At 39.4% G+C, this 12024-nt stretch overlaps 1 protein-coding gene across 3 annotated transcripts in view; it reads right to left on the reverse strand.

Moving 5' to 3' along the window:
- LOC135462722 (atrial natriuretic peptide receptor 1-like) overlaps positions 1-12024 on the reverse strand; it is a 212983-nt gene that overhangs the window by 48406 nt on the left and 152553 nt on the right. For all 3 annotated transcript variants that reach the window (XM_064739944.1, XM_064739945.1, XM_064739946.1), the window contains exons 3-6: positions 11230-11425; positions 6636-6771; positions 4685-4776; positions 887-1025 (exon numbers count right to left, since the gene is read on the reverse strand). In XM_064739944.1, coding sequence (XP_064596014.1) covers positions 887-1025; positions 4685-4776; positions 6636-6771; positions 11230-11425 — 563 coding nt within the window. The remainder of the gene's footprint in view (positions 1-886; positions 1026-4684; positions 4777-6635; positions 6772-11229; positions 11426-12024) is intronic.

Below are 12024 nucleotides of genomic sequence, written 5' to 3' on the forward strand. Positions count from 1 at the left end.
GAAAACTGTCTTTCACACTTAATTCATATCACAGGCCATAACGTCATTGCTTTCTTTTTTAGTCAAGTACTGCGTTTATGACCTTTCCACACAAAACTAGCCAAAAATCGGAAACTATTATGAACAGATCCAAGTCCGTCTAAACACTCAGTGAAATAGATTGTCAAAAAAAAAATCATCGATCTAATTCCAATAGATGTAGGGATAATGATACTTACCTCAAACCAAAACTCTCGTGAGCGATTAATCCTTCGTAATGAGTTGACAAACATAGCGCGTACGGAGTCAAACGACAGCGTAAAATACCGCGTGGCAGGGCTAAGATCAGGAGCGTAGAATAGGTGTGAGTGGTTAAACAATCACAGCGAGCAGTATAGATAGAGCAATATAGTGAGGACTTCCACATGATACAACGAGTTGTTTTTTTTTTTTTTTTTGCAGAACTCTTTAAATGTCTATTTCCGTTTTTTTTTTACTTTGTACATACCAAGTGAATCTGGATTAGACGAGAGTCGGAGCATAATACTTACCAAAGAGGTAAACATCTCTGAAAGAGATTTCTGAGACCAACACTCAATTCAGTAACGCATGTTGATACTTGCTATCCGAGAAGTTTCTAAAATCTCATGAACTTATAAAGAAATTCCCCTGTTCAGATCTGATCAAAATATGATCTTGGTATAAACAACCTGTATTTTCTTGTTTCTGCCCAGTCTCATTCGTTCTAAAATTCGGCCAAGTTAAGTCATATATCCAATATCATAATTACATGAGAATTCTCTTCATTAACTGAATGGTTTATCGTGATATACATATTTAGACAAACATTGGCTAAGCACAAGAACTGGATAAACATAGAGAATTGTGCTCAACAAAGTGCGCTTACCTTCTGGAGGGCACAGAGAGTAGTCGAAGCCACACTCGGGTGTGTCCGGAGGTGGTGAATTCCGACCCCCTGCCCAATGTATCCTTTTCCCCGTGACGGGCTCGTACACCTTCTTATTGCCATAGTAATTAGCGACAACCTGTAGAAGAGATCAGTATAAGGGATACTGTGTCAGTGTTTAAGCGATCTTTAGACAAATTCACGCGTACCAACTTGTAAAGTTGCCAAATCGACGATGAGTACTAATCAAATGGAACGAGTAGAGCTGAAGGTCAAGAAAAACAACAGCTGGTATGACGGGATCATTAACGGATTGCGTATTTGCGTTCGGGCTAACATCATTGTTAGACTAGAAACCACCGTTGAGACACGGAGAAATTCATGGGTTAAATAACAGTATATTAAATATGAAGCATATCTGCTGCTCTTATACTTTAACTTTGGACAACTACATTAGCTGCTGAGATTGGCTAAAATGTTGAATTTAAAATATGACTTAAGACAGATATTAGCTAATACACATTCAAACAGCTGGGCCCTAAAACCATATAAAATTTAGGGGGGCGACTTATTTATTGATATGCTATTATATGCCATGCTATGAAATTTGTTTCGGGCCTCCATGGCTCTGTTGGTTAGCGCGCTAGCGCAGCGTAATGACCCAGGAGCCTCTCACCGGTGCGGTCGCTGTGGGTCCTCATGCTGGGGTCCTCTCCGACTGTAAGTGAGAAGGCCTGCCAACAACCTGCGGATGGCCGTGGGTTTCCCCGGGCTATGCCCGGTTTCCACCCACTATAATGCTGGCCGCCGTCGTATAAGTGAAATATTCTTGAGTACGGCCTTAAACACCAATCAAATAAATAAATAAATAAATAAATGAAATTTGTCACTTATATAATGGTGACAATGCATACGTGGAAAAACACGCCACGTACATCTGGCGAATTACTGGAAAACTCATCTACCTGCGACTGTGTCATGCTGATGGAACTTATGATGTCTCCCCCGAACTTTATGTAGAGGACCACTATCCAACCCTTGTTGGTAGAGGGTGAATGCAGAGGGTATGGAGAAAATCAGCTCCACCCCCCCCCCCCCAAAAAAAAACATATGGCGAGACTACGTTTTGTTACTTAGAAATGAAATCACCTTAACCACGCTGTTAAGACCCGCTAAAATAGAGGTTTATGTGCTAAATTCTCAGTAATTGTCATCACCATGCTTAATAATTCCCTAACACATGTATACTGTAAATTTATTTATTTATTTATCTGATTGATGTTTTACGCCATACTCAAGAATATTGCACTTATACCACGGCGTCCAGCATTATGGTCGGAGGGAGCCTGGCAGAGCCACGGCCATCCGCAGGATGCTGGCAGACCTTACCACCTACAGCCGGTGAGGAAGCCAGCATGAGCTGGACTTGAACTCACAGCGGCCACATTGGTGAGAGGCGCCAGGATCATTAAGCTGCGCTAGCGCGCTAACCAACTGAGCCACAGTGAATGTAAGGTTCACTTTTGGAGTAAATTGGATAGAGCGCCACAAAGTCACAAACAAGGAATCTTTCTGAAAAGCTATATGTTTACTGCTCCTTCAGCTGATGCCCTGTGTTGTTGTTGTTGTTGTCATTGATGAAAACAATGACAACATCACACAGCTTTGTCAATGGCGTTCATGTTTTGACTCTACTCTTTGCTGGATCGGCAGTTACCATACATGAACACCATTGAAAAGGCTGTGTGACGAGTCCCGCATTTTTTCATCAATAGTCGTTCAAAACATGAACACCATACATGGAAAGTAATAAATAAGTGACATTTATCCAGTAGCTGGCATAGTCTCTAGCGGCACAACTTTAACAAAGTCGGCCATTAGGGCCAAATGATAAAAACAACGAATATCATGCCAGATCTGTCAGCATGTTTTTGCAATTTCATTCCTACCCACGTCATTGGCAGATTGGAAATCGCAGCTGACAGAAAATTTGAAACGCCTTGGAAAAAAGATAGGCAAAACCAACAACACTGCACCATATACTTAACAAACCACAAGCGACTTGGGAAATGAGCATATGGACTTGTCGAACAGACCTGGGGATTCAAACTCCAGGCTGTTCCAAGCACAAAAGCAATTACTTTCTTTCCGAAAGACGCCCGTTGTGAATTTAATGGATGGAAATGAAATGAAATCTCCTGGAACTACTGTTTTTATTTCATTTTAAAAAGCTCTACTGAAAAAAATCAATATACCGTGTTCTAGATTTGGAAACAAATTGCAGTTAGGAAAAGAAAACACGCCGACACATAATTTTCAATAATAATGAACTGTGTTTTGTGACGCAGTTTGTCACGAAATAAGCGCACCGATGTACAAAAAAGCACTACGGTGTGAACTTTTAACGTTCTTCAGTTCTTAATTCGGATCTTTTGAGAGATTGAAACAGTTTTGTCTTGAGTATACTTGGATTATATTTAACTTTTTATACTAGAGGCACGTAGCTATAAGAACCTCCGTCATTAATAGTGTAATTTTTGACGAATGTAAAGTCAATGTGAGATGACCAAAGTAAAAAAAGTAAACGTCATTCATTTTATTTGAAATGGAGTGGCCCCTTTAGAGAAACTAAAGCGTTTGATCGCTGATTCCCACGCTATGTGGAATATCAAGGTGGCATTGTTGGAAGTTATTTGTAAGACGAAATTTTTTAAATACTACCATTGTGGGACAAAGAGATAAACGATGGTTTCTTATCCCTACTGTCGAATGTAATTTTATTTGAAATGACTTTCAGACCAAGTCAGTTTAAATCTATGTATGCCAAAACAGTGACAGAACGAACACTACAGCTTCCGTTGACTGCAGCTATGGGACCCATTAGTGATAGATCTGTCTAGATATGTTGGTTGTGACTGCTGTTTGTCTGATATACGTGACCTTATAGTAAAAAAGCAATATCTGAGATTATATTCGCTAGCCAAATCAACTTTCCTGTTTTAAACAAGAATAACGCAAATAATTGCCATACTGGATATTGGACTCATGCGTGTTCTATTTACAGTGGTAATCTAATTGAAAAGTTTGAAATGTTAAAATTCCATGCACAACCTCATTAATCGCGACTGGTACGCGCTGGTATAGTGTGAGCTTACACCAGCTATGACCATAGTTTGCACGAAACTCTCGATTTACGGAAACGCAGAATTTGGTGTTTCCTCCAACAATAATGGCAGAGGTTGTATAAATGAAATATTTTTGAGTATGGCGTAAAATTCAAATGATATAAATTACAAATCCATTAAACGCACAAATGAACGCCAAAATGCAGAAGACATTGATTTTCATCAAATATTTTTGCTTTAGTCACACATACATGCATACAGCAGTGTCCAAACAGACATTTTTAAGATGCAAGATCATTCTCCTTGCGTATTGGTTTCACAACAAGATACACGTGTTTATGGCCTTCTCCAAAGGGTGGTCGGTCTCAATGCTTATAAGACCTTTGTGACAACATGTGGTCGATGACGTTTGTGTTCTTCTTATCCGGAAAACAATATGGTGTACATATTTGTACCCCTTTGACGATTGTGTTCTTCTTATCTGGAAAACAATATGGTGTACATATTGTGTTCTACTTATCTTCAAACAATATTGTGTACATATCTATACGCCAGATATGGGATTGACGAGTTTGTTAGTAACTGCCAGGGTATGAATGAAAAGCAGGTCATTAAACATCAATCAATCAATCAATCAATTGATCAATCGAGTGCCAGCCGTTCCATGACTCACCTCAAATTTTTGGGTTACTGGATTGAGGTCCAACAACGAGTAATCCCCATTCCGGTCACCATTAGCGTCGATACTGACTGTGCCCGTTATGCCTAGAATGCAATAAGAAACAGACTTTGCTTAGGCAGTGAGTTTGTGATTCCATGAACCAAAAAATCCAATTTAAAAACTCTTATCAGGCGTTTTCTCTTTCCAGAGAACGAGTTGTATGTGAATTGACCATTTTTAGGAGCATGAGGAAATGTCCGACTTAGTACTATAATGTTCCTAGATTTAGAAAAAACAATAACATAATAATAATAATAATAATAATAATAATAATAATATGTAGCACGCAAAATATTTTTGCACAATATTTTAAAATGACTGAACTAATTTGTCACAATGCGCTGTTTGGCCAAAAACTTCAAATGCTATTCATTCACCAGATGGTATTCAATGTTCTGATACACTCAAAATGTTTTAATCTGTTCATTTTAACATAAGGTTTGTTGTCCGAGTGATGTTAGAATGTGTATTCTTCATTAACCCATTCACTCTGACGCGCGGCTCAGGCCGCATGCAGAGCGCTCTGTCTCAACCCGAGGTGCGGGTATATCCGCGCGGCCGATAGGACCTCATATCCCGAGGAGAGGCTAAACCTGCATGTGACACCACTTCTCACTGGGTGCTTATTTCGCTTTCAAATGTTTTGTTCAAGTATAAATCAATTAAAACACACCTGTCTGGATGTCTTAGGGTTGTATTTACTAGTATTTTGGCGGTTTTAATGGCTTGAATGCCTAACCACAACAAAATTAGAACCTATTTATCGAATCGCACACACCTGAGTGTCAACATGTCTTCGTTGGCCGAGTCTAGCGAAGAAGAGGATTGTTTCGGCTTCACAGCTTCACAATGATAGACCGTACGCTGACATAGAATGTGACATTGAATCAGATATTAGTGTATCAGAAAGTGAATCTGATGACGATGGAATTATTTTGCTTTGTGTTTATCATTTATTCTGAAAGGAATGTGTAGGATGATTCTGTCCCGCTCTGTCACGTGATAGAATCTAGGGCAACTACTGACCAATGAACGACGAATGCCTTCGGCGACAAAATGTGTTGGTATTTTTGCGTAGCTGAAGTGAGAAAACGACTGACTATAGTACGGTTCTATTCAACACTTCAACAAACCCACGATGAATAACTGGTTTCTCTGCTTTTCCTCAAAGTTTGGTGACTTAGAAACACTTACTTCTATTGATAAAACCTCCAAAATTACGATACTTTTTGCTGGTGTGGCATTTTCTGTGAATGTTCAGTTCGGTAATCCACTGTTATAGATGTCTTCAAGAATGTACGTCCACAACTACACAAATAATACACTAAGATTACGTTGAATAAACATAAATGACAAAATTAAAACCAGCTTTGGAATGCTAAAAGAGAAAAATGCTCTGTGTCACTCGCCGTTACAGTATAAACCTCACACAAGAGGCGATCGCTGACACCTGTTCGGGTGGAAGGCAGAAACGGCTACAGCCCGCCGCTGTACTGGCGACTGTAGTGGGTTGTCAGAGTCAATGTGTTAAACCACAATATCCTGTCACATCCAACATAATATCCTGTTTGTCTAATGGAATCTTTATGTTAAAATAATAGAACGTGTGTTATATTTAACACAACAATCTGCTACAATGACAGAATACATTCTAGCATCACTCAGACAACAGAAGTTCTGTTGAAACTAACAGATTATTTTTTGAGTGTATAACAGCAACCATACCATGACTAATAATTTACGAAAACGTAATCTCACTACTTTTTCTGGTTATTTAGTTCGGTTTAATGAAGAACATAATACAAACCTTAGTTCTTTGTCTTTTTTATTTGATACTGTTGGACTCAGACTATTATTCAGACATAGATTATGAGTGACAAAGGTGTGTGCATGTCAACAATACCTTCAAAGGTCCTGTTCCACATTCGCCTGGTGATTTCGGCGCCATCGGTGATGTTCCCGTTTTCTGCGAGGGTCTCGTTTAGAGCAAGAGCATAGAGAATGACAGCATCGTGGAAGGCTCCAACGAAACTGTTCACCTACAAAGACATATGATACAGAAATAAGTTATTTTATTAAGCCCGTTTGTCTCCACTTTCTCCGGATCCATGCTTTTCCATTTAACCAAGGAGCGTGGGAGAAAGAAGTAGAGATGAATTACATTTTATATTCATTTTGAAACACATGCGACTGACCAATATTTATTGATTTTATGGGTGTTCATTGGACGCCCAAGTTCAAAGAATATTTCACTTATACGACGAGGGTCAGCATTATGGTGGGAGGAAACCGGACAGAGCCTTGGGAGTCTAACCAGTGGGGAGAAGCAAAGTAATGATTCTAAAATACGAGGCAGTCGACTCTTCCCATCACTCCTTCCAAAGAGACGTCATGTGAAATTGTTGTCATAGCAGGAGTGGTTTTCTTTACAGCATTTCCTTCTCACAAGATTAACTTTTTCAATGAAGATGGACAATTCATCGAGATTTACAAATAATAGACCGTTTCAAGATGTAGCATTTTTGCTTTAGAAAGGGGCCTTGACCAAGTATCGAAACAAGCAAGGAAAACGTCCACCAACGTAAACTGCAAATACGTTATCCGGGTGTATTAAATATTTCACGTAGGCAACGTTGGAAATGCCACCAAAACATGGCTTCTTCCGATCAGATATACGTTGTTAACATTGTAAAGTGAAATGATTTTCAAGCAAAATTGCATCATACACTTGAAAACAAAATTGGAATAAGCAAAGCCTGATCTTACAGTTAATATACAGTGCTTTGTGGCCTATTATTGTCGTTTACCAAATGCAACACAGACCATTGAAGAGCGACTGTCAGAATTCTGGACGCGAAAAAGACCTTTGCAGTGCATTTATCTTTCTCTTAAACATTCCTAGATTCGGCCCTTAGCTGATGCATAAGATCTAGACTTTTTCCTCCATATTCTGTTTTTACAATTTTAATACATAAAATATTTAAGCGTATGTTTTTCTTGTAAAATGTGTCAACTTCAGTAGCGTTATACATGCTAGAGTCAACTGCAAAAATCCCAATGCTCGTCCTTCTGCGGGGATGAAGGAAGGTGTATCGCAGAACACAGTTTGCGGAGAATTTGTATTTTAGGCCTTCCAACCTTTGCAAAAAATCCTTTTGGGGTACGACTTTTTTCATGGTTAAAATAGTAGTTTGTCTTTTGTATAGCAAGGACTAAAAGCACTTAACACTGGAGGTAAAAAAGTTGATGCTTGTTACTCATTACATTCAAGTGTTCTACGATTTTGCTAGGACAAGGAAGTTGTGGTTTTGAATCCGGGCAGGTGGCCTCAGTGTTCCGTCACTTTAAACCTTATCTGATGAATGCTTTAATTTTTTTATATTAATTTCAAAAACACATATGCCTACAACAACAAAAAAACGTAAAAATCCGCTTGTCTGGTGATCCGGGTTTCAGTTTGAAATCAGCCATTGACAGACAGTTACTTGTAGACTGGACAGGCTGATTGCCTTCGGTCTGACACTTCATTTGAGCGATGGGCCAAATTCCCACCAAAACTCATTTAAGATATGAAACACAAGCACATACTGTTACGACCAGTCCGTCTAGATTGTAACACAACTACCACAAGCCACAACCCTGAAGAGGATCGTTCATGATGCTCTTAAACATTCCTTGTAGTAAGGCGACCGGAGATTTGAAAACTGTGTCTCATACTCCGCTAAATCTTTGCGGCCCTGCACAGCAATTCTACAGAGACTGTGACACACAGAAAAATAGCTTTGTCACTATTTGCTTTGTTCTTTTCTTTACCCCGGCAGACCTTGAAGAATGGTTAGATATTCTGACCAGCTCAGTACTGTCCGTGAACATGCCATGCTAATCACACGGGGACAAAAAGAGACGTCTGGACAGACAATGGCAATTATGGTAACATATGACCGCGAAGCAGACATTGATGATTTTGTGGAGACAAATGATTCTAGTGTGTTTGCGTTATCGATCAAAACCGGACAACTGGAGAGGCAGAGACCGGGGCAGCCTTTTGGTGGACTACTGAACTTGTCGGCGCCAAAGAATAACGACAAATGTATTGATGTTATCATGTGTTTCAGAGTAGGGCGAACGCCAACCTACAAGCGCCCACTCCTGCGTCCACTGTGGAAAGGGATTCATCCCACAAGTGCAATTTCTTGTCAAGGCTATCTGGAGATTTGAATCTCAATCCCTGTTTGAAAAAGGCATTGTGGAGTATAGAAATACATCCAGTAGTAACTGTACTGAAGCGACGAGACCATTTTCACGAAATTTGGTTGGGGATATTTCTACGGAAATATGTAAATGACAGCAGTGTAGTTCGAAAAACGCGATGTCATATATGCAGAACACTGTTCTGAAAGTTACGTCAGCATGTTTGAATTCTCGCGATATACATATATTTTATATTTTACATTATGACCTATGTACATCCTTAAGCTTATTTTCAAGCACGCCAAATTTCCTCCTGACCTCCTGATCCAAACCTCTGTGGGTGTTTATTGTATATCTGTCCGTTTTGGGTGACATAGTACATGGCCATAGTACATAGGCCTATCAGTGTACTAAAGTGATCTTTGGATGTGTATAGGCCTATATGTCTACTAAAGTGATCTTTGGGATGTAAATAGGCCTATATATCTACTAAAGTGATCTTTGGGATGTGAATAGGCCTATATATCTACTAAAGTGATCTTTGGATGTATATAGGCCTATCTGTCTACTTAAGTGATCTTTGGATGTGTCTGCCCATTTAAGTCAGATGTGGCTGTACAAATGTGCAGCAAAATTTTATTGGAAATAAAGGGAGTGTTTTTTCTCAAATGCACTACGGGAAAATGTTATATCAGAACTCCATTACTTTGAAGTATGCAACTTCTCTATAGCTAGTCTCCACGGCACTTTACACCTTTCTTCGATCTCTAACAAAACATGTCTGTGCAGTCATGTATTTTTCTTTTTCTCTCTTGTGCAGTAAACGTTTGAGGAACGGCTGATGCATGATGGATTTCAAACGCGGTAAAAGGACATCAATGTCTTTGACAGTAATTGTTTACGCATGTAGTTTCTTGGAAATATAAAATAGTCAGTGTGTTTTTAACCGCAAATCAACAATGATCAGCAAAATCGTAATTTTTAAAAACGGAGTTTCGATTTCAAGGTGTGACCAATTCATGCAGCAACCGTTTACAATCAGATTTCCCATGATTCGGTGCACAATTTCCACCCAGGACGTTGGCATATTTCTCCACCAGGTGGCGCGAGGTTCTACAGATGTCGTAACATGTGAACTGTGCCTTGAAGGCTAGCTATACGAAACTTGCATACTTCTAGGTAATGGACTTCTGATTATATGTAATAATAACAGTTTAAATCTGCCACAGTTATCAAGCCTACATATGTATGAATCAACACAGACTGTCCCGTACTTTTTTAATGCGAATAGAACGTACAAGCACTCAGAACAAAGTCTTCACTTCTTCAGATGGTAAATCTCTTGTGTGGCCATCCAACAAAGAACCAGCATGTAAAACGATATGTGATATAAACTGGCAATTCGCGGGATAAGCATGCAGAGAGAAAATGAAGCCATTTGCAGTCAGTCTGTACCATAAACTATCGGTAATGCGAGAAACGTTTATATTACGTCTCTTCGACATTCATCTCCTAGGTTTTTTTCCCTCGATCTTTCTCATTTCGTAAATAGACATTTGTTTTCTAGTCCATTTACACAGGCAATTCAGATGCTGTGGATCAAGCGATTGTATAGAGAAAAGGCTATTTATGTAGTACAAAAATCCCCTTGCTAAACGACGAAATAGCCTGATCCTAAACTGTACATGCCCATGCTGGCTTCTTCACTGGCCGTACGTGGAAAGGTCTGACAGCAACCTGCGGATCGTCGTGGGTTTCCCCCGGCCTCTGCCCGGTTTCCACTCACCATAATGCTGGCTGCCGTCGTATAAGTGAAATATTCTTGAGTACGGCGTAAAACACCAATCAAATAAATAAATAAATATGTAAACTGTACACGAGTACAATTGCTATGATTATGAACTGTCATAAAAGGCTGCACAAAAATTTGCATCGCTGAATATTGGCCATTTGTTAACAAAACATATTTGGGCACCCTATCATGTTTATCATTTTTCTTACACCTTTAAAGACATTATTAACGTGAAAGCTAATTTGGCCCCGGGTTCCCAGTGACGTCATTTCCGAGTATTTCCGAGTATTGACGAAAAATATGCATAAAATGGAGGGGCTATTAAAATTACATAATATACATTAAAATGAATTATTGAAAAATATTTTTCTCCATTTTCATTAAAGCAATAATTTTTATACACTCTCATTATACTAAATGTGTGCAAAAGTACAAGCTTCGTGGTATATATTTCGATGAAGAATTGTATAACGATTGCGTTTTTTTCTTTTCTTCTTACTATCAACACGCTTACCTCCTCTTCCCCATACGTAAAATTCTCGTACTTGGATTGCGCTCTTCGCTTCACTTCGTCCGAGAAGCGGTGGTAGGCAGGACTCGTGGGTTTCCGGAGCGTCACGGTCATCAACGCCTCGTAAGCTTTCCGGGCCCGCTCGTTGGTTTCTTTCGTGTCGTTGGCACGATACCAAGGAACTTCACTCTGGTTTTTACTGTGAAAGGGATAAACGAAGAGTGAAGGACTACTGTACTGTATGCCACGACGACATTGTAATTACAAATGCATTAAGTGTAACTATCAGCATTGGTTTTTAGAGGATAGCATTATAGCATCTAAGATGGTGAACTTAAATATCTATTGCATATGCAGAGGATATTATGATCATAATGCAAAAGAGAACCGATGAAACCTTTCGTAATACGACCACTATATGGCTTTATGAAACGCATTACCGGCTTTTATTCCAAATTGGTGGTTAGGGTACCTAAAGGCAAAAACGACATGGATTGGAATTAACTTCTGTTTTGTTGACTCATATTGTGCTGTTTGTCTACACCGTTTATTGTCAGTGATCATTGTGTGCGAGTCTTTACCCGGGCGTTGTGTGCAAGACACAAGACGTCAACGGTGTATCATTATTTTAACTGTTTGTTGTGAGCGATGTCTTAGACGTTTGCTGACCATTCGTTGTGTACGATGCCTTAAATGCTTTTTTTTGTGCGCGATTATTTAACCATTCATTGTGTGTGATGCACTAGCCGTTAATCGTTCGCGATTTTAAACGGTTCGTGGTGTGCGATGCTTTATTAT

The sequence above is a fragment of the Liolophura sinensis genome, chromosome 2, assembly GCF_032854445.1.
Source record: "Liolophura sinensis isolate JHLJ2023 chromosome 2, CUHK_Ljap_v2, whole genome shotgun sequence".
In the NCBI taxonomy this organism is placed as follows: Eukaryota; Metazoa; Mollusca; class Polyplacophora; order Chitonida; family Chitonidae; genus Liolophura; species Liolophura sinensis.